Source organism: Camelus dromedarius, chromosome 7 (assembly GCF_036321535.1).
Source record: "Camelus dromedarius isolate mCamDro1 chromosome 7, mCamDro1.pat, whole genome shotgun sequence".
Classification (NCBI taxonomy): domain Eukaryota; kingdom Metazoa; phylum Chordata; class Mammalia; order Artiodactyla; family Camelidae; genus Camelus; species Camelus dromedarius.
The window spans coordinates 29,614,945-29,631,101 of NC_087442.1; the positions used below are offsets into that span (position 1 = coordinate 29,614,945).

Sequence of the window (16,157 nt, forward strand, 5' to 3'; positions counted from 1 at the left end):
CAAATTGTCTTTAAAAAAAGCTATCCTGTTTGTTCATCCAAATATGATTGCTAGTGGTTATTAGGTTAGGAAGCATAGCCACGTCTGTATGTTCAAGTCTGGGTCCAAACCAAGAAAGCTCAAGGCCACACTGGACTGCCAATTTGATACTCCTTCTCTAGTACCAAGTGATCTGATGACTAGCAGGATAAATCCTCTGTGTAAGGTAGCCTTTACTATATCTAAATGAAAGCAACAAAGAATTTCCCTAACACTTCCTGTGAAAATATCATTTCATGTAAGTACAAAAAATTATCAGTCACAAATATTTATACCTATAAGAATCAAATATCAAGCAGGCAAAAAGCACCAAATTAGAACTTGGTAGACACATGCCTATTTATGAGTAGGAAGTCCATGAATTGAAATCAAGTTCCAAAGGAGGGACTTGAGAGCAAAAGTTTCCTCTCTAGTTTTCTAGTTTATTCAGAGAAGGATATTAGCACTTTTAAAAATGTTTTATTTAACAACATTTAAAAAGCTGTTTTTCTTGTTTTTAGTTAAGCTTCTTTATTTAATGCCAAGAATATAGACCATTCATTCATACATCAGTGAGTGAATGGGGCCTCATAAAAAACAGCCTTCAAAACCCACAAATTAACTTCAGTATCTTATTCTAAATGTTGTAAAGACAGCATGGGATCTCAATAATTGTGTTTTACAGGAATTGCTGTTGTGCTGAACTTTATGTACATCTGACCAGAACTACTAAAGCATATATTGAGAAATAAATTTAATAATCTGAAAAATGTTGGCAAACATGAAAACTTTTAGTTATCACATCAACTTTTTCTGAAGCTATGATTTTACCTTTAAATGAAGATTCAATTTCTAAATTTTCTTGGAAAGAATTTGTAAATATTTTGGATAAATACCATGTACCAAGCACCAAAAACCCCTTGATATTTTTTTCTAGACTGATACCTATTCTGACTTGTACCTCATAATTTGTAAGTAGAGAACTTGTGTGACTTACCCTATTGAAGCAATGTTCATGGTTAGGGCCATAAAAATGCTGGAGACATCTCACATTGTTTTTGTTGACAATCTTGTTGAAAAACTCATTGACATATTTGACAGGGAACGCACAGACAGCAGAGCGATCCATTGGTTCTGCAGAATCTGGTTTGCTTTGTGCAAACACCCCGTAGAGAATGTCATCATTCAGGTTGGCACCTATTTGCTTAGCGAGCTGGGACCCAGGCTTGCTGACATATGCAGCTTGGAGAATATTAAACACTTCCTCCTTGGTGGATCTCCTTCTTCTCTTTTCCGTGAGAATACACTCCAGAGGCATTTCCATGTAGGAATGCAATCCAGAGTCTACGGAACAGAACCTGATTATTCTTGTGTGAAAAGTCTGAGCATCTAGAGTTTCCCGTTGGACTGTCAAAAAGTAAATAAAATGGTTGCTTTCAAAGGCATGGACATACTTAATGGGGTAGGTATCTTGGAACTCAGGTAGAACATCAATATATGACTGGTCTGTCAAAAACTTAAAACCATCTTGCGTTTCTTTTAGCCTTCTCACCGATATTGAATGCAATGAATGATCTGGAAGGTAAGAAGAATTTATGGTATTGCCCACGAAGAAGTTGATGAACCGATCCTTTTCAGACAGCAGGACTTTGGTTCCCAGGGCACTCACCACACAGTCGGGACATTGGCCGGGCTCTTCATCTGTCTGTGGGGAGTACATGCAATAAACCTCTGACTGTATGTCAGCAGTATTGTCAGGTGGAAGGACTTGTCGCTGGCAGGTCCCTCTGTGGACACTGCCGCAGCTAATGAGTTGGTCATCATAGTATGTGTCAACAAGCAGAGCCATGTTGATGTTATCTTTCCAAACGCCATCTGATAAGTTGGCTTTGTGGCTACAGTCCTCACACGGGAAACAATGTGGGTGTTCCAGCACGGGCCCAGTCTTGTACTCAGCAACCTTCTGAAGGTCTTTGTCATTTAAAACATAAATGTAGTTAACAGCACCAAGGTAAATGTGATGCTTGTGTAAAACGACATTCTGAATGGGTGTTTCTGCAGTGAAGTTAGGAAGCTGATATTGCATGTTCACATTCATCTTGGACTTTACTAGTGCCTCTTTACACTCTCCATTGCTCTTCTGCACCAAGGTAAACAGAAGCACAAGGATGCCAGGTGCAAGCACAGCAGGGGACTTCATAGTGAGAAGTTTATCTGCCAAAACACATTCAAGGCAAGAGCAGTTTAGTTGTCATTAGAAACAAAGAAGAAGAAACTGAAAGAACTATACCAATTAAACTATTAGAAATAAATCTTCCTTACTGGAATTTTTACATCGAGTGAAAACAAAAAACTCTAGCTGGTTTCACATAAAGATGCATTGTGCAGTTGGACATGACTCTACATAGTTTAATTTTAGAACTCAAGCCATGAACGAGTGATTTTTGAGAACCATTATAAGATACAAACAATGTTCTGTATTAAGAATGATACAGCAACTAAGTTAGACTCATTCAGCGGTGAACTCAGAAACATAGAAAATTTCCTCCTTAACCCCTTGCTGGTTGTTTAATGTGGTTTAATATCTGTGGTTAATGACTATGTTGATATTTAAATTTTCTCAGTCAAGTAAAGGAATTGTGGTTCAGATTCATTTATTCTAGAAATCACAGCAGGCATTGTTTCCTTAGGAGTATGTAGAATTACTGGGCTAAATTTAGCTTCCTTTTGGAAGAAAACAATCATAAATTCTAGAAGCAATATAATCACATGCTGTTTATAGGATTTGTGTGTAGAGGAAAGGTATGGTTACAATTTGGCTATAACTGACCTATTGTTTTGGATAGACAAATGCTTAACCTAATGTAAGTTCACCAGGAACATAAAAACAGCAAGCTGAAAATGTATAAAATAAAATATAATCTTTAGGATTAAACTCCTAGGATTATTTCCCAGGGAAAAACAACATATTGTTCATTACCAAGTCAAAAGCTATTTAGTTATAACAGAACATTATTTTAACATTCCACTGTCTGCACATGGACAGTATTTCTACTAGGAAGCATGAGTGGACTTGTTATTCAAGTTTAGAAACTTGAGGTGCACAAGTTATAAACACTGTTGAGTTCTACTTATAATAGCTATAGGCAGGGTGGTAGGTTGGAAAGGAGGGGTGTTAAAAGGAATAGAAACCAAATAGTTATACTTTTCTTTTCCTTTTTCAAAAAAAATGCACAATTCTGACAGGACAAAGGGAGCATCTAAAAACATACTAGGCATTATAACTATGCTGAAGACTAGCTCTAGGTCTACAAAATCACAACAGAGTTCACTGAGCAACTGGTAAGTGCATGGCTCTGTGCTTTCACTGTGGGAAATGAGATATGGTGCTTACTCTTCAGTGAACCTACAACGTGGTTGAGAAATAACACATATATGCAAATTACTATAATATACAGCACTGTAACACCCTATATAGCACAAACAAAAAGCTAAAAGCACCAAGAGAGGAAGGCGTGGCCTGTACTTAGGATTACTATGATCATGAGAAATACAGACAAGTCCAATGTGTGGTAAGATCCAAGAGTAATGACAATGTCTGTTTGGCTCATCACTCTATCTCAAAGACTTCACATAGAACCTAGATCACAGTAGGTACTTAATAAATACATGTTGGATAATGAGTGAATAAAAATTAAACAATAAGTTCAAAGTCACAGAACAGGTAAGTGTAGTAGCCAGAACTTGAATCCAAATCTTTTTGACTCCAAAATCCAAAGATAATTTTACTCTACTAAATTGAAAGTTACTGCAGGCATTATTTAAGAGGTAATAGAAAGTCATTGAAGGGTTTTGAGCTGGAGAGGTGTATAAGCAAGGTTTTACTCTAGGAAGATTGATCTGGAGGCAAAGTGGCTTAGAGAAGGGAGGACCTGGCAATGGGAAGACCAGATGACACGCATTATAACCCATAACCAGGTAAAAAGGGCCAGAACCAAGATGGTGGTGCCAAGAATAGAAAGGAAGGGATGAATGAAAGACGTATTTGAATAAATAAGATTTGATATCTAAATCGGTGGAGCACAAAGAAGGCAAAGATAACTAGCATCATCTGGGGAAAAGTGGAAAAAGTTACACAATTAGAGTAGCTTCAGTAGAGTCAGTAGGAGGAAGTTAGGCTAAAGATCAAGGAATATGATAAGTTGGCTTTAAATATGTTGAGTTTGCTGTGTTATTGAGAAATGAATAAAAATCTTCTACTACAGGGATGACTAGTATGTTTTACATTGCTCACCAGGAAGCAGGTGTCTGGAATAAGTGAAGACTGATGATTCCAAGCAGATAGAGCATTTGGGCCAAGCAACAGAGGAGAATAATGAGAAGGATTTTGAGGAGAAGCCTACCCTTACTGGGAAAGTGGTATGATTGGTCTTGGGTGAGACAATAATATCCAGCTTAGATGGACAGTGGTAAGTAGAAGCATGAGTGTCAAATATCTGCCATCTCTGCACTAGAAAGAATGAGAATTCAGAACTTGATCTTAGCAGAGTAATAAGGATTCTGGCTGGAAAAGAAATAAATTTTACATGTTCTCTGCACAGAGGTGATGGTTAAAACCAAGAATGAGTATGTTCATGGAGGGGCATGGTGAAGGAAGAAAAGGCAAATGAACCCGATCTTGGGGAATACCCACTTTGGAGAAATCTGTGACGGAATCGACAAAGGTAAGTTCAGGAAGGTGTCAAGAGAATCAATATTGCATTGTGTCATAGAAGGCAAGTGAAGGGCTCACAAAGGTGGATGTGGTTCACACAGAAGTTCCTGGTCGATCTTCACAGGAGTAGTTTCAGTAGATTCAATAATGGTATCATACGCTAAATTGCAAGGGAATGTGTGATAAGGAAGTATAATGTTTGTTAAAGGAATGACAAGCAGAAGGCAATATCAGGGTCAGGAGGAGTTTATTTTTCAGTTACAGGAAAGACATATGCTTACTTGTAGGTCTCCTTGTCTTCTACTAATATTTGTTGGTTATATACTAAGGGACAAGCACTGTGGTAGGTGCTGGGAACACAGAAACACGGTGCCTTTCCCCAGGAAGGTCACAGTCACTTGATGATAGCAATGGACTGTCAGAAATAATAGAAGTGTGTAGGAAGGGCAACCAGCCAGCCTGGAAATGATGCTAAAGCTGTGCTGTGAAGGAAGATAAAGAATGGAAATTCCTCGTGGAAGAGCAGTTTGTGCAAAGATGTAGTAGCAGGAAAGAGAATATTACACAGGAAAAATGCAAGCAGTTGAGCCTAGAGAAGTGGAGAAAACAAAGAAGGCAAATGAGGGAGATAAAAATTGTTGGGCCTACATTCCAAGGTATCAAAAAGAGGTATTCCCAAGAGCCCTGAAGCATAAAAGAAGTCACTTTTTCTGAGACAGCAGAAGAGAATGAGAAATCAGGTAAAGATATAGGGACACTGATGAAGTATGATTGTAGTGTTCTAAAAATAAATGAGGGTATATGACCATGTGCTGAAATTGATGGTTACAGAGGAGTGACCAAGGACATCAGGGTGAAGGAGGAGGTTTAGATACCTACAGCAGGGCATGCAAACTAAAGTCAGCAAGAAATGAAAGAAAGGATTGTAAAACACTTTCCAGTTGTCAGATTGGAGATCTGACAGACTAGTAGGAGAGGCAGACTGAGATCTCAGACTAGTAACAGAGGCAGACAGATTACAGCTTAAACTTAACATGGAAAGGTTTATGAGAGCCCCTCAAGGGGAATTTAACCAGACTAGGGGTAGTCAGGTGGGCTTACCAATCAATCAGTCCTGGTCCTTTCCTCACAATGCATTCACAATACCGAAGCACAGCATGGGAGCAGGGGAGGCAGATTCAAGTTTTAGTTGAGACTGCAGCTAAATAGTTGTGTGATCCAAAGCTAGACACCCAACTCCTTTGGCCTTGGAGGTTTTCTTATTTGTGAAATTATATTGTTGAACAAGTTGTGTGCTGGAGTTCTCTGGAACCAGCTAAGGATATGGAGGAAGTAGTTACACCACAGAAATTGGCAAACACTACAAATTAGGGCTTTTTCCCTCCTAGTGTGATGGTTATTAAATACTTACAAGTGTATCCCTGGATTGAACCAATGAACTCCAAAGAATTTTCGATTCTTAATAATTTTCAAGTCCGACATTGTTTTTCTACAATTACATTTTACTCCAGTGCCACTGAATTGGCGTATATTGCTATCTTTTCTCTATCTACATCATCTGCCAGATCAGGCTGTGTGAGCAATTTTAATATTTATGTTGGTAGTGACACCAGAAATACTTTCATCTTTCATATATTTTTGCCTTGATACATTTATTCCTGTGATGTACTTGGATCAGGCTTTCAATATAAAATGTCTTTTTACTGTTTGTTTTTTTTTCTTTCTTTCTGAAATAGTGCTGGCCATTTAACCAGCTTCGAATTTCTTACTAAAAGGAACATGTAAAGATGATTCAAACAGAGTGACTAATTCATTCTCTTAAAATGCACAAAGCAGGTGAAACTGAATCATTCATAAAACATTTCTCTATTTCTTTTCAATTGATAGTTTAGATAATCTTACTGGCAAAACATTTCCTAGAAATGATTAGCTCAATGGCACCTTGGTCATTAAACTATTGGCATTTAGGAGTATTTCCTTTAAAGAGGCATGCTCTTTTAGCTACAAATATCAGCTCAACCTAACCGTAAGACTCTGCAAACTATATACCTCTAGTTTTCTCATTTAACTAGCTTACATTGGTTTTCTTCATGCTCTAGAAATCTAGAAATACATTTAATTCTCTAAGAATTTATTGACTAACTACCTGTGCCTATCACCACTACTACTGTCACCATCACCATCCTCATCAACAAAAATCTGTTGCAAAGCATATACATGTGTTATATTCAAGTCCTGATTCCTCGTGAAAAAACACAACAGGTGTCATGGAATACATTTTGTAAGAGAGACTTTCCATACTTTGACATGGGTAACTTTGCTTTCTTTAGGTATTCCTTTCTTAGAAATCATAATATTTTGTAACTATGCAGACAGTACTTTACAAGGCACTGTCAGTTACATCTCTTTTAATCATCTCTTCTAATCTGCACAATTTTTTAGAAGGTAAGCATTACTCCTATGTCCTTAGGGAAAACTCATAATTTCATGACAAAACTGAGATTCAAAGAGGTTAAAATATTATCTAAAATGTGATATGAGTGTGTTTCTAATTTTTTTGAGAGTATGATGCTTATTTGAACTGTTTCAAATTATTTGCATTTCCTGGAAAAGATTTTTATTCTAAAGGCACAACATTTTAGTAAACATTTGTTTTTCCTTGTCTAGCACTCACTCTCTCTACTGGCAACTCTTTTGAAAATTCTCCACCCCCTATCTAATGGGGCTGTCAATCACGTGGCCCATCTCCTCACCACAAGGTGAGCTTGCAAAGCAGGCTGGCCTCTCAGTGAATTCTATTCCTTTGACCCAGAACTTGGTCAGAGGTGAGCACGTGACTAAAGCAAGGCCAATCAGAGTCCTCTGGGGTTTAATATAGATACTGGGAAAGGACCTTTCTCTCTCAAAAACACTAAAGATGATGTTAACTTGGAGTGTCTGATGACCATCTTTGTGCTATGTGGAGAAAGCCTGCCTGGGCATGAAACTGACCCAAGGGGCAGGAGATCCTAGCCATGGAGAAGGCAGGCTACTAAGGCTATTATCTGAACATCTGTGTTCACGATGTCTTTAGCTAATGGGAGCTAGTAAACATTTTTTCCCTTTCTTTCTCTCTCTTTTTCATCTTCAGTTTCATTGTGATTCTTTTATTCCTTGCTTCTGAAAAAGTCCTAAAAACAATATCCACTCGAATATTCTATAAACTTGTGAATTCAAATACACGGTCAAGTGCATAAAAAAACTTTATGTAAACTATTCAAGTATTTGGAAAATATGGCCTTTATTTAATTGAATAATTACTTTAAATATATCACTTCGCATTTGGAAACATATCTACTAGTTAAAATTTCTTAGGTGATATACTAGTTTTTTTTCTGCTTTATAGGTTCAAATTCTTCTGCAATATTTACTTAACATAATCTCAAGATAGAAATAATGTATCTAAGTGAAGAGTCAAGATATAAAATCTAGAAAACATTTCAATTCTGCTTTTAAGTGTATAAAAGGGATTTATGGTGATGGAAAATGGCTGAGGCTCCATGTTAAGGAAATTGCAATCATAAAAACAGTCATGGCTAAATCTCCAGGAGGACTTGCCAGAATGAAATCCTAAGGAAAATCCTTAGCCTTGTTTACATTTAAATTATTTCCATTAATTGTATAAGCAGGCCCATAAAAACAAAGTTAAGGGAAGAAGGTCCCAACAGGAGATTCCTACTGACATTTAAAATACTGTATTTATAAACACTCACTGCTTATGAAGAGTCATATTCTAGCACATAATATTAATCAAATATTTGTGAGCTCCCATTGCATACCATGCCTTTGTCTAGAAACTGAGAATTTCTACCCTTAAAAGCCGTACAGTCTGTGGATTTGAGTACAGCAAGATAGATGCTAAAAATCTAAATGTGTAGCCTAAATTGAAAAGTGAATGGATCTACTGAATTGTTGAGAAAGCAAATTTTAAAACATGCTTTGTTGAACATTTGATTCTTATGCCTAAAGACTTAACACTTAGTGTTATCATCAAAAAAGACTAAGCTGATTATAGAAAGATAAAATACACCATGGCAAAAATCCCATCTAATGTAACCAGACACAGTCTTGACAATTTCTAACAGTAAGAGACAGAAGAAATCATCAGGATTTTTCAGCCTATACAACTGCTCTTTTATATGACCACACTTAAATGATTCAAAATACCCATGAGTCAATTTTATGTCTAATAGTTCCAGACTGGTTTGCTTGACAACATTCTTCCCAGTAACTCATAAAACCTTCTGGAGAAGAGGTGGGGTATAGAAGAGAGAGTAGGGGGTTTTGGTATCATCACACTTCAGTGTGATGTGAATCTGGGCCTTACCGTTGATATACCTTCTGACCTTGAGTGTCACTTTCTTCATCTAAAACATGGGGATAATAATGGTACACATTAGAGGGTTGACCAGGAGGGTAAGAGATGAATTATTCAATTATGAAGCATACTCTGGCATTCAGTAAATACTGTTACTGTGCCTATCATTCTAAGTTGTCTCTTAGCCAGTTTTTGCCTGCCCTCATCAAAAATGAGGAATTTGGCACAGTCCACTGGGTAAGCCCACTCCAAATACTTGGTAACTTTTTCATCACCTCAGCCCTCTCATCTACAGTTTAAATATTGTTATTTCTTATTTTCCCACTCTTTGGCCATCTTGTGGTTTTCCTGTAAACCTGTTTTAAGTTCCTGAATTCCTTCTTAAATTGTCTTCCAACACAAAGGCCATGATAAGGGACTGCCACACTAAGGAAGAACAACAAATAAGGAATCATTACTTTATCTTTTTAAAGAGGAGCAAACCCATGCTCACACTGAGGTTTAGCAAATAAAGATACAGTATGCACAGTTAAATCTGAATCTCAGATAAACAATGAATAAGTTTTTTAGTGTAATTATGTCCCATGAATGTATGTTTTATGACAATATGGGTTGTAAGCAAATACAGAAAAATAATGGAATAGTCACCCTTTTTACTAACAGAACTCAGATTGAAAAGATTTTGGCCAAACCTATTTATCTGTTGGGGTACAAGAGTAGTTTTTACACTTTTTATAGCACATACATGTTGCAAAACTACGGACATTTTTTGTTTTGATGCTGAGTGTCTAAAACATGCTGTTTTCAAAGTGATTATCAGGGTAGCCTGTTACTAGCAGGTGGTTTGAAATACCATGTGAAGGTATGACTATATAAGAAGTAAAGATTCTTCTTCTTCTTCTTCTTTTTTTTTTTTTTTTTTACTAAAAATCAAGGGAGATTTGTGTGCTTGTAGAGAAAAGTTAAAGATTATATGGCAGCCTGTCACTGACACGAAATTTCTGAAAAAGTATTCCTAGGTTGATTTGCATACTTTATTTATAATAAAACAGTTTGTTCAAATTCAGATATAGCTTGCTATAGAAGAAAACAAGTTAAACATGGTACAAAAATAGTTTTCTTTTGTTATACTTAATGTTTTAGGGGCTCCTCTAAACACTGACTCAAGTAGTACACAAATATTGTTTCTTTGAAAGAGACTTAAATAGTGCTTTTATTCAGATTCTTATCTAATATTGCATCCCTTTTTCCAATAAACATTTTAAATGGTGAAAATGATTGAATCATAGCATAAGAAAAAGCCAGCTTGCATTTTCCAGTTGTAATATATGATTGAGATCATTATCCAAGTGTGATATAGTAAGGGTAAAGATAAAAAGAATAGAATGCCATTATATTCTCAAGATTATCCCTCACAAAGTCATAATCTGTTAGTAAATATTTTTGTCCTTTTAAGAATGGCTGAAAGTATTCAACTTCTGGGAAAGAAGAATAAACGGACATTTGTTTTATCGTTGCGCACTGTAAAAAGTCCTGTTCAGAAAGATACACTGAACTGCCAGAGACTTGATTGATAGACAGCATTTTGTCTCATTAATAAGCTGTAGGTCAGATAAAAATGTATCACTGCTCTTGAAAATGTGGACTGAACTTTCAATGTTAGGGAAGTGTGAAGATGCTTGAAATCCTCTAAAACTGTTTAAAAATATTTTTTCAGCCTAATGGATAGATGTCATTTTATAGTTCAGATCATGCAGAAGTGCTACCAGATTTTGTTCAATTAATCCAGGAACCCTGAATAACACAAATCCACAAATCACATTTGAGAAATATCTTTCTAAGCTCACAAATTAAAAAAAAAAGCCTAGCAACCTTTTTCAGTTGCATTCAAATACAGGGTTTGAATAGAATAACCCTGACTGAATAGTCAGAATGTGAACCAGTGAAGGGAGACAAGTTGGAAAGGAAGCCAGTATATTACTCACTAATGAATCAGACATTTCCCTCTCTCAGTGTTTGAAAATGTCCATGGTGTAAGGCATGGTAAATTTCAAATGGGGAGAACTGTGCTCAGGATTGATTTTATACAATGGTTCAGTCTCCTCTGGTGTTGCCTAAAGCAGAAATCAAATGGCTGAGGAGGAATTCTGGTGGTGAGGGGACCCCATTTGCAGCTGTCACAAAAGAAAGAGAAATCAGCACCCAGAAAAAGTGAAACGAAGAGGATAGGCATAAAGGTGCCAAAGGCTAGGCTGTGACCCTGAAATATGGAGTGGTCAAGTGAGGTGGGCACTCCCTGTTAACACTATTGGCAGTTAGTTCCTAGGGTATGTCTGAATTTTATTTTGCTCACACTTAAGAACTTTTCTTGGAAATCAAAGTTAGCAAGTAGACTCTCTGGCAGTGAAATGAACTAAGGACCCTTTTCAAGGTGAATTTTGTCAATGTATGACTTTTTTTTTTAGGCAAAGTAGAAAAAAACTTTTAGAAATCAAGAAAATAATGTGAATGGAAGGAATAACAAAGCTGGCCATATTTTTGTATAGATGTGGATTCCTTAGGTGACATAATACAATTCTAACAATGTTGAGAGAAAAATTAAAAGTATATAATGATGTCGAGATCAGTATGTAATCAGAGTATAAAAGACCAAATAAAACCTTCTACAAAAATTTTAAATACTTTTAAATGAACAAAGATACATGCAGCAAAGCTATTCTAGTAAAAATAGAACAGTACAGAAAGATAAGTACGTAAGTACAGAATCCAATATCTAAAACTCAGTAAACACTCTGGATCCTTGAAAAATCAATAAAACAAAACGTTAGGACAGCTTAAAAACAACTATGCAGGACTGCACTGTGCATTTAAATAACCGATCAATTCAAGAAAAATAATTCAAGGCAGGTGTGTGTGTGTGTGTGTGTGTGTGTGTGTGTGTGTGTTACGTGTATTTGAGGGAGAGAGAGAAACAAAAAGAGAGAAAAGAGGGCAAGACATTAAAAAAAACCTTTTAACTGTGCAGGTGCTGCCCAGGGTTTGGCATTTCTTGTCTCCTGTCCCACTGCCCTCCAGGTTGTGCACTCCAGACAGCTGCACATTTCTGAAGGAACACAGGGAGGAAGAGCGAACTAAGGCAGACAGAGGCAAGGCCAAGAGGGGAGATATTACTTGCAGGATAAGGTGGAGTTGCTCAGGCACAGAGGTGGCAGGAGACAGACACTTTGGACAGAGAGGACACACAGGCAGGCACCTTGGAGAGAGCGTGCAGGGCTGTTCAGGAAGCTGTAACTGGCACAGAGGCTGTGTGGGCTTGGATTGGGGTAGATGAAGCTGGAAGGTTGGGCTGGGGCATATCATTGAAAGTCTTATACATTCTATTGAGGGGTCTGCACTGTGTCTGTTGTGGAGAGTCACTGGGAGGTTTTAAGCAGGACATGGAAAGCAGCATACTTATAACTATATATTAGATAATTTCGGTGACAGTGTGGTGAGTGGAACTAGAGGCCAGAAGACATATCAGAAGGTCACTGCATCTTTCCAGACAATAGAAGATGAAGATTTACAATAGAGTGAATACTCCCAGATCTGTATCTTCATCTCTTTATCTCCAAAGAGTCCAGAAATCCATCTCTCAGGCATCAGTTTTGTATGTCCAACAACTATCCAAGACTGAATCTGACAAATATTTATTGAGGATGTAATATGTGCGAGGTGCTTGGGGGTACATCAGTAAACAAAACAAACATTCCTGCTGTTGTGGAACTTACTTTGTAGCAGGCGGACTCAGACAACAGATTACACATAGAACAATTAAGTTGATTGTGTAGTAGCGTGAATGAGACAAAGAGATTAAGAAGGAGCAGTTGAATATCCTTCTGGCACCTAAATCTAATCCCAAGAAGCATGTTCTCCCACTCTGTATCCTATCTTGGTGCCTAACATTTCTCACATTTTCAGGACATCATCCTTGACTCCCACTTACAGATGTTTTAAATATGTCCACCTGCTTCCATCCCTACTGCAACCTATAGTTTAGGGCAGTGTCACTTCTTGCCTGGATTACTACAAAAGCTTCCTCCCTGGTCTTCTCTCTTCATTCTTGTCCCTGGTCATCCATTCCCCAATGTAACAGAGATAGCTTTCTAAAATGAGAATCTGATTATGTCACTTTTATGTTTAAAAAGTTCAGTTCCTTAACACAGCTTAAAAGCCATGCATGATTAAGTGTCTGCCTACTTCTCCAGCCTTGCCACTTGCCATCACCTCCCAAGAAATCCAGGCTCCAGCCACCCTACCCTACTCTGAGTTGTTGAAGCAAGTCATGTGCTCTCCCACTCTGGGTTTCAGCACATGTGGATTCCTCCTTATGAGACACTCCTGCTCTCATCTACACCTGGTTAACTCTTACTCTCCCTTTAAGTTGCATCTTAGGTAACACTGCTTCTAGGAGTCCTTCTCCAATATCTCTCTTGCCTTCCAGAAAGGGATTAGAAACTCTCCCATGTGCTATTAACATCAAACCTGACTTTCTCTCATCTACTTTATAATGCTGTGTTGTGATTTACTTATCTGTATCTCCCACTAGACTATAAGCTCTATTTTTAGTCCCTAGCATAGTGCCATTACATGGCATTTGGTAAGGATTTGTTGAAGAACAGATAATGGAATGAATACATGAAAGAATGATCCTAAACAAAGACTATGGTTGTATGCATAAAACAGAAAGAAAGGACTAGATTAGAAAGATATTAAGAAGATAAAATTTATGTGACACCACTTCAACATGGATTTTGACCACAGAAGAAACTGGGAAGTCAAGGATGGCTGAAAACTATCTATCTTGGGTGTCATAAACAAGGGCAGAGAAGAGTTTTGTGGCAAAAATAATAGTTCCATTAATAATTCTGAGGTGTCTTTGGTCAGACAAGTGACAGTGTTTCTAAGGTAACTAGCAACACGGGCACAGTGGTTGAGAGAGTCAGAGATAGCAATTTGTGAACTATTGGTCCATCAGTGTATTTGAAGTCGGGGGGATGGAGATCACCCATGAGCACGTTCTGTAAGTAGAAAGGAGGGATTCAGATGGAACCCAAAAGAAGACCAGAATCTAAATGTTATATCTAAAGGCTAAATACAGGGTTTGAGTGGTATTTCAGAAGCTTAAGAAGAAATTTCAAGAAAGGAGAAGCAAGATGTATATGGTGTCAAATCTTACAGAGGAGTCAAGTGGGATAAGAATAAAAGTGTCTATCAGATTTGGCAATGAGGTTTCATAAGACTGGCATGAGGACACTTTCTTGGGAGCCGGGAACAGACTGCTTAAGTTGAATGAGTTAAAGAATGAATGAGAGTAGGAAAAATGAGTTGGACAATTTCAAGAATTCTTCGTTTAAAGCTAAGGCAGAAATAGGAATGAATTACTCAAAGTAACTGTGTATTAAGGATACCATCAGGTTGTGTGACATGGGTGTTTTATTTCTCTCTAGAAGACGCAGTAAACTGAGTAAGCGCTGAATGAAAAAAGGCAACAGAGATTTTAAAGATGGGAGAGGTTGGTAGGGAAGGTGGGATGATTGGAGCAAGATGCTTGAAGATGTGGGGAAGAATGGGATCAAGACCATAGGCTGAAAAGACCATTTCATCATTTGCAACAGAAGTAGGGAGGTAAAAATGGGTGACCATTTTAGATTTCTGTTTACTCTCTAAACTACAAAGAAAGATGTTACACTAAGAAGAAGGGAAGTCAAAGAGATTCAAGAGCATGTAAATATTGTGGTGGTAATGGGTAAAAATGAGCCTAGAGACCAGTAAACAGATTTGCTGGTAAGAGAAGCAGGTGCTATGGATTGGCCAAAATGGGAAATGACCAAAACAAGAATAAAAAGTTCACTTGAGGTAATACTTATCCTAATGCACAATGCTCATTCTCATTGAGTTTCTAAACTGTCACCAAGGCAGATTTGGGAATTAAATAGTCCCATAATCATAACCTCTTTAGTGAATTCTTTGTAATTTCTATATAATTCACTAGACCTATGAACCTTTATTAAGAGAAAATAACAGCATTTGATTATTTTTATTTCAAAGTATTATTGAAATCTGCAAGCAATAACTTCAGGGAAAAGAAAAACATATTGAAACAGATACTCTGCTCTCTTTTCTATAAAACCAACAGTCTATAGATGTTAAAGAAATGAATCAGGTATAACAATTATCTAACTCTGAAAATTAAAACCCATTTAGGAATTGTGAGGGAGATTTGATCTTAAATACCAGTCACATTATTCATTCAGAATCTTTAATACCATTTGGAAAGTAATTAATTAAGTTACAACAGATTCAAGGACTGTCACTTTTCATTGTCATTAATGAAACTGTCAGGAGGTTTTATTTGCACTTTTCTGGTGATTTAAAGAATAATTTTTTGTAAGCTATTTGAAGACCAGAAGAATGTTTAAACTCACTGGACCTTGACATACAGATTTCAATGAACAATCCAAGTGTGTGTTAGTGAGACTAAAATAAAATTCAGAAGTATCTTAATTTTGACATGCCAGAAAGTGAATTTTAAAAAGTCCCAAATACATATTAATTTCTTTTAGAAGAAAGTGTTCTTCTGTCAAAAAACTTTGCTTTGGTTGCTTCTTTATGTAATTCAATAGAATTTAAAATATTTATCGTACACCTTTACACTCAATTGAAAAAAAAAAAACCCAGCTAGGGTAATATTTTAGAGCCAAAGTTTCACATAGGCCCTAAATGATTCTATTTGTCTGCTGTCTTTATCTTAACTAGATAATGGTCAGGCCGCAGACTCACTTCGAACAGTACACTGGAGCTGAAGGGATGCTGCCTTAATGTGAGGCCAGAGTCAGATGACAGCTGGTCACCTAAGACTCTCACAGAGGCAAAAAGACAGGCAGTAAAGGCAGGCCCTGATAGGAGTTCTCTTCCTCTTTAGACCACTGTCTGAGTTCATGTTTAGAATGTGAGAAGTACAACTCTTACGCACATTGCATCATGCACTCTGTATAATCAAGGCCCAAAGAAATGGTCTCAAGATAA

The 16,157-nt window shown here is 37.1% G+C and overlaps 1 protein-coding gene across 1 annotated transcript in view; it reads right to left on the reverse strand.

Moving 5' to 3' along the window:
• MET (MET proto-oncogene, receptor tyrosine kinase) overlaps window positions 1-16,157 on the reverse strand; it is a 106,283-nt gene that overhangs the window by 81,061 nt on the left and 9,065 nt on the right. Inside the window, exon 2 of the mRNA XM_031455257.2 lies at window positions 1,016-2,232. Within this exon, the coding sequence (XP_031311117.1) occupies window positions 1,016-2,218 (1,203 nt within the window). The 5' untranslated portion in view covers window positions 2,219-2,232. The remainder of the gene's footprint in view (window positions 1-1,015; window positions 2,233-16,157) is intronic.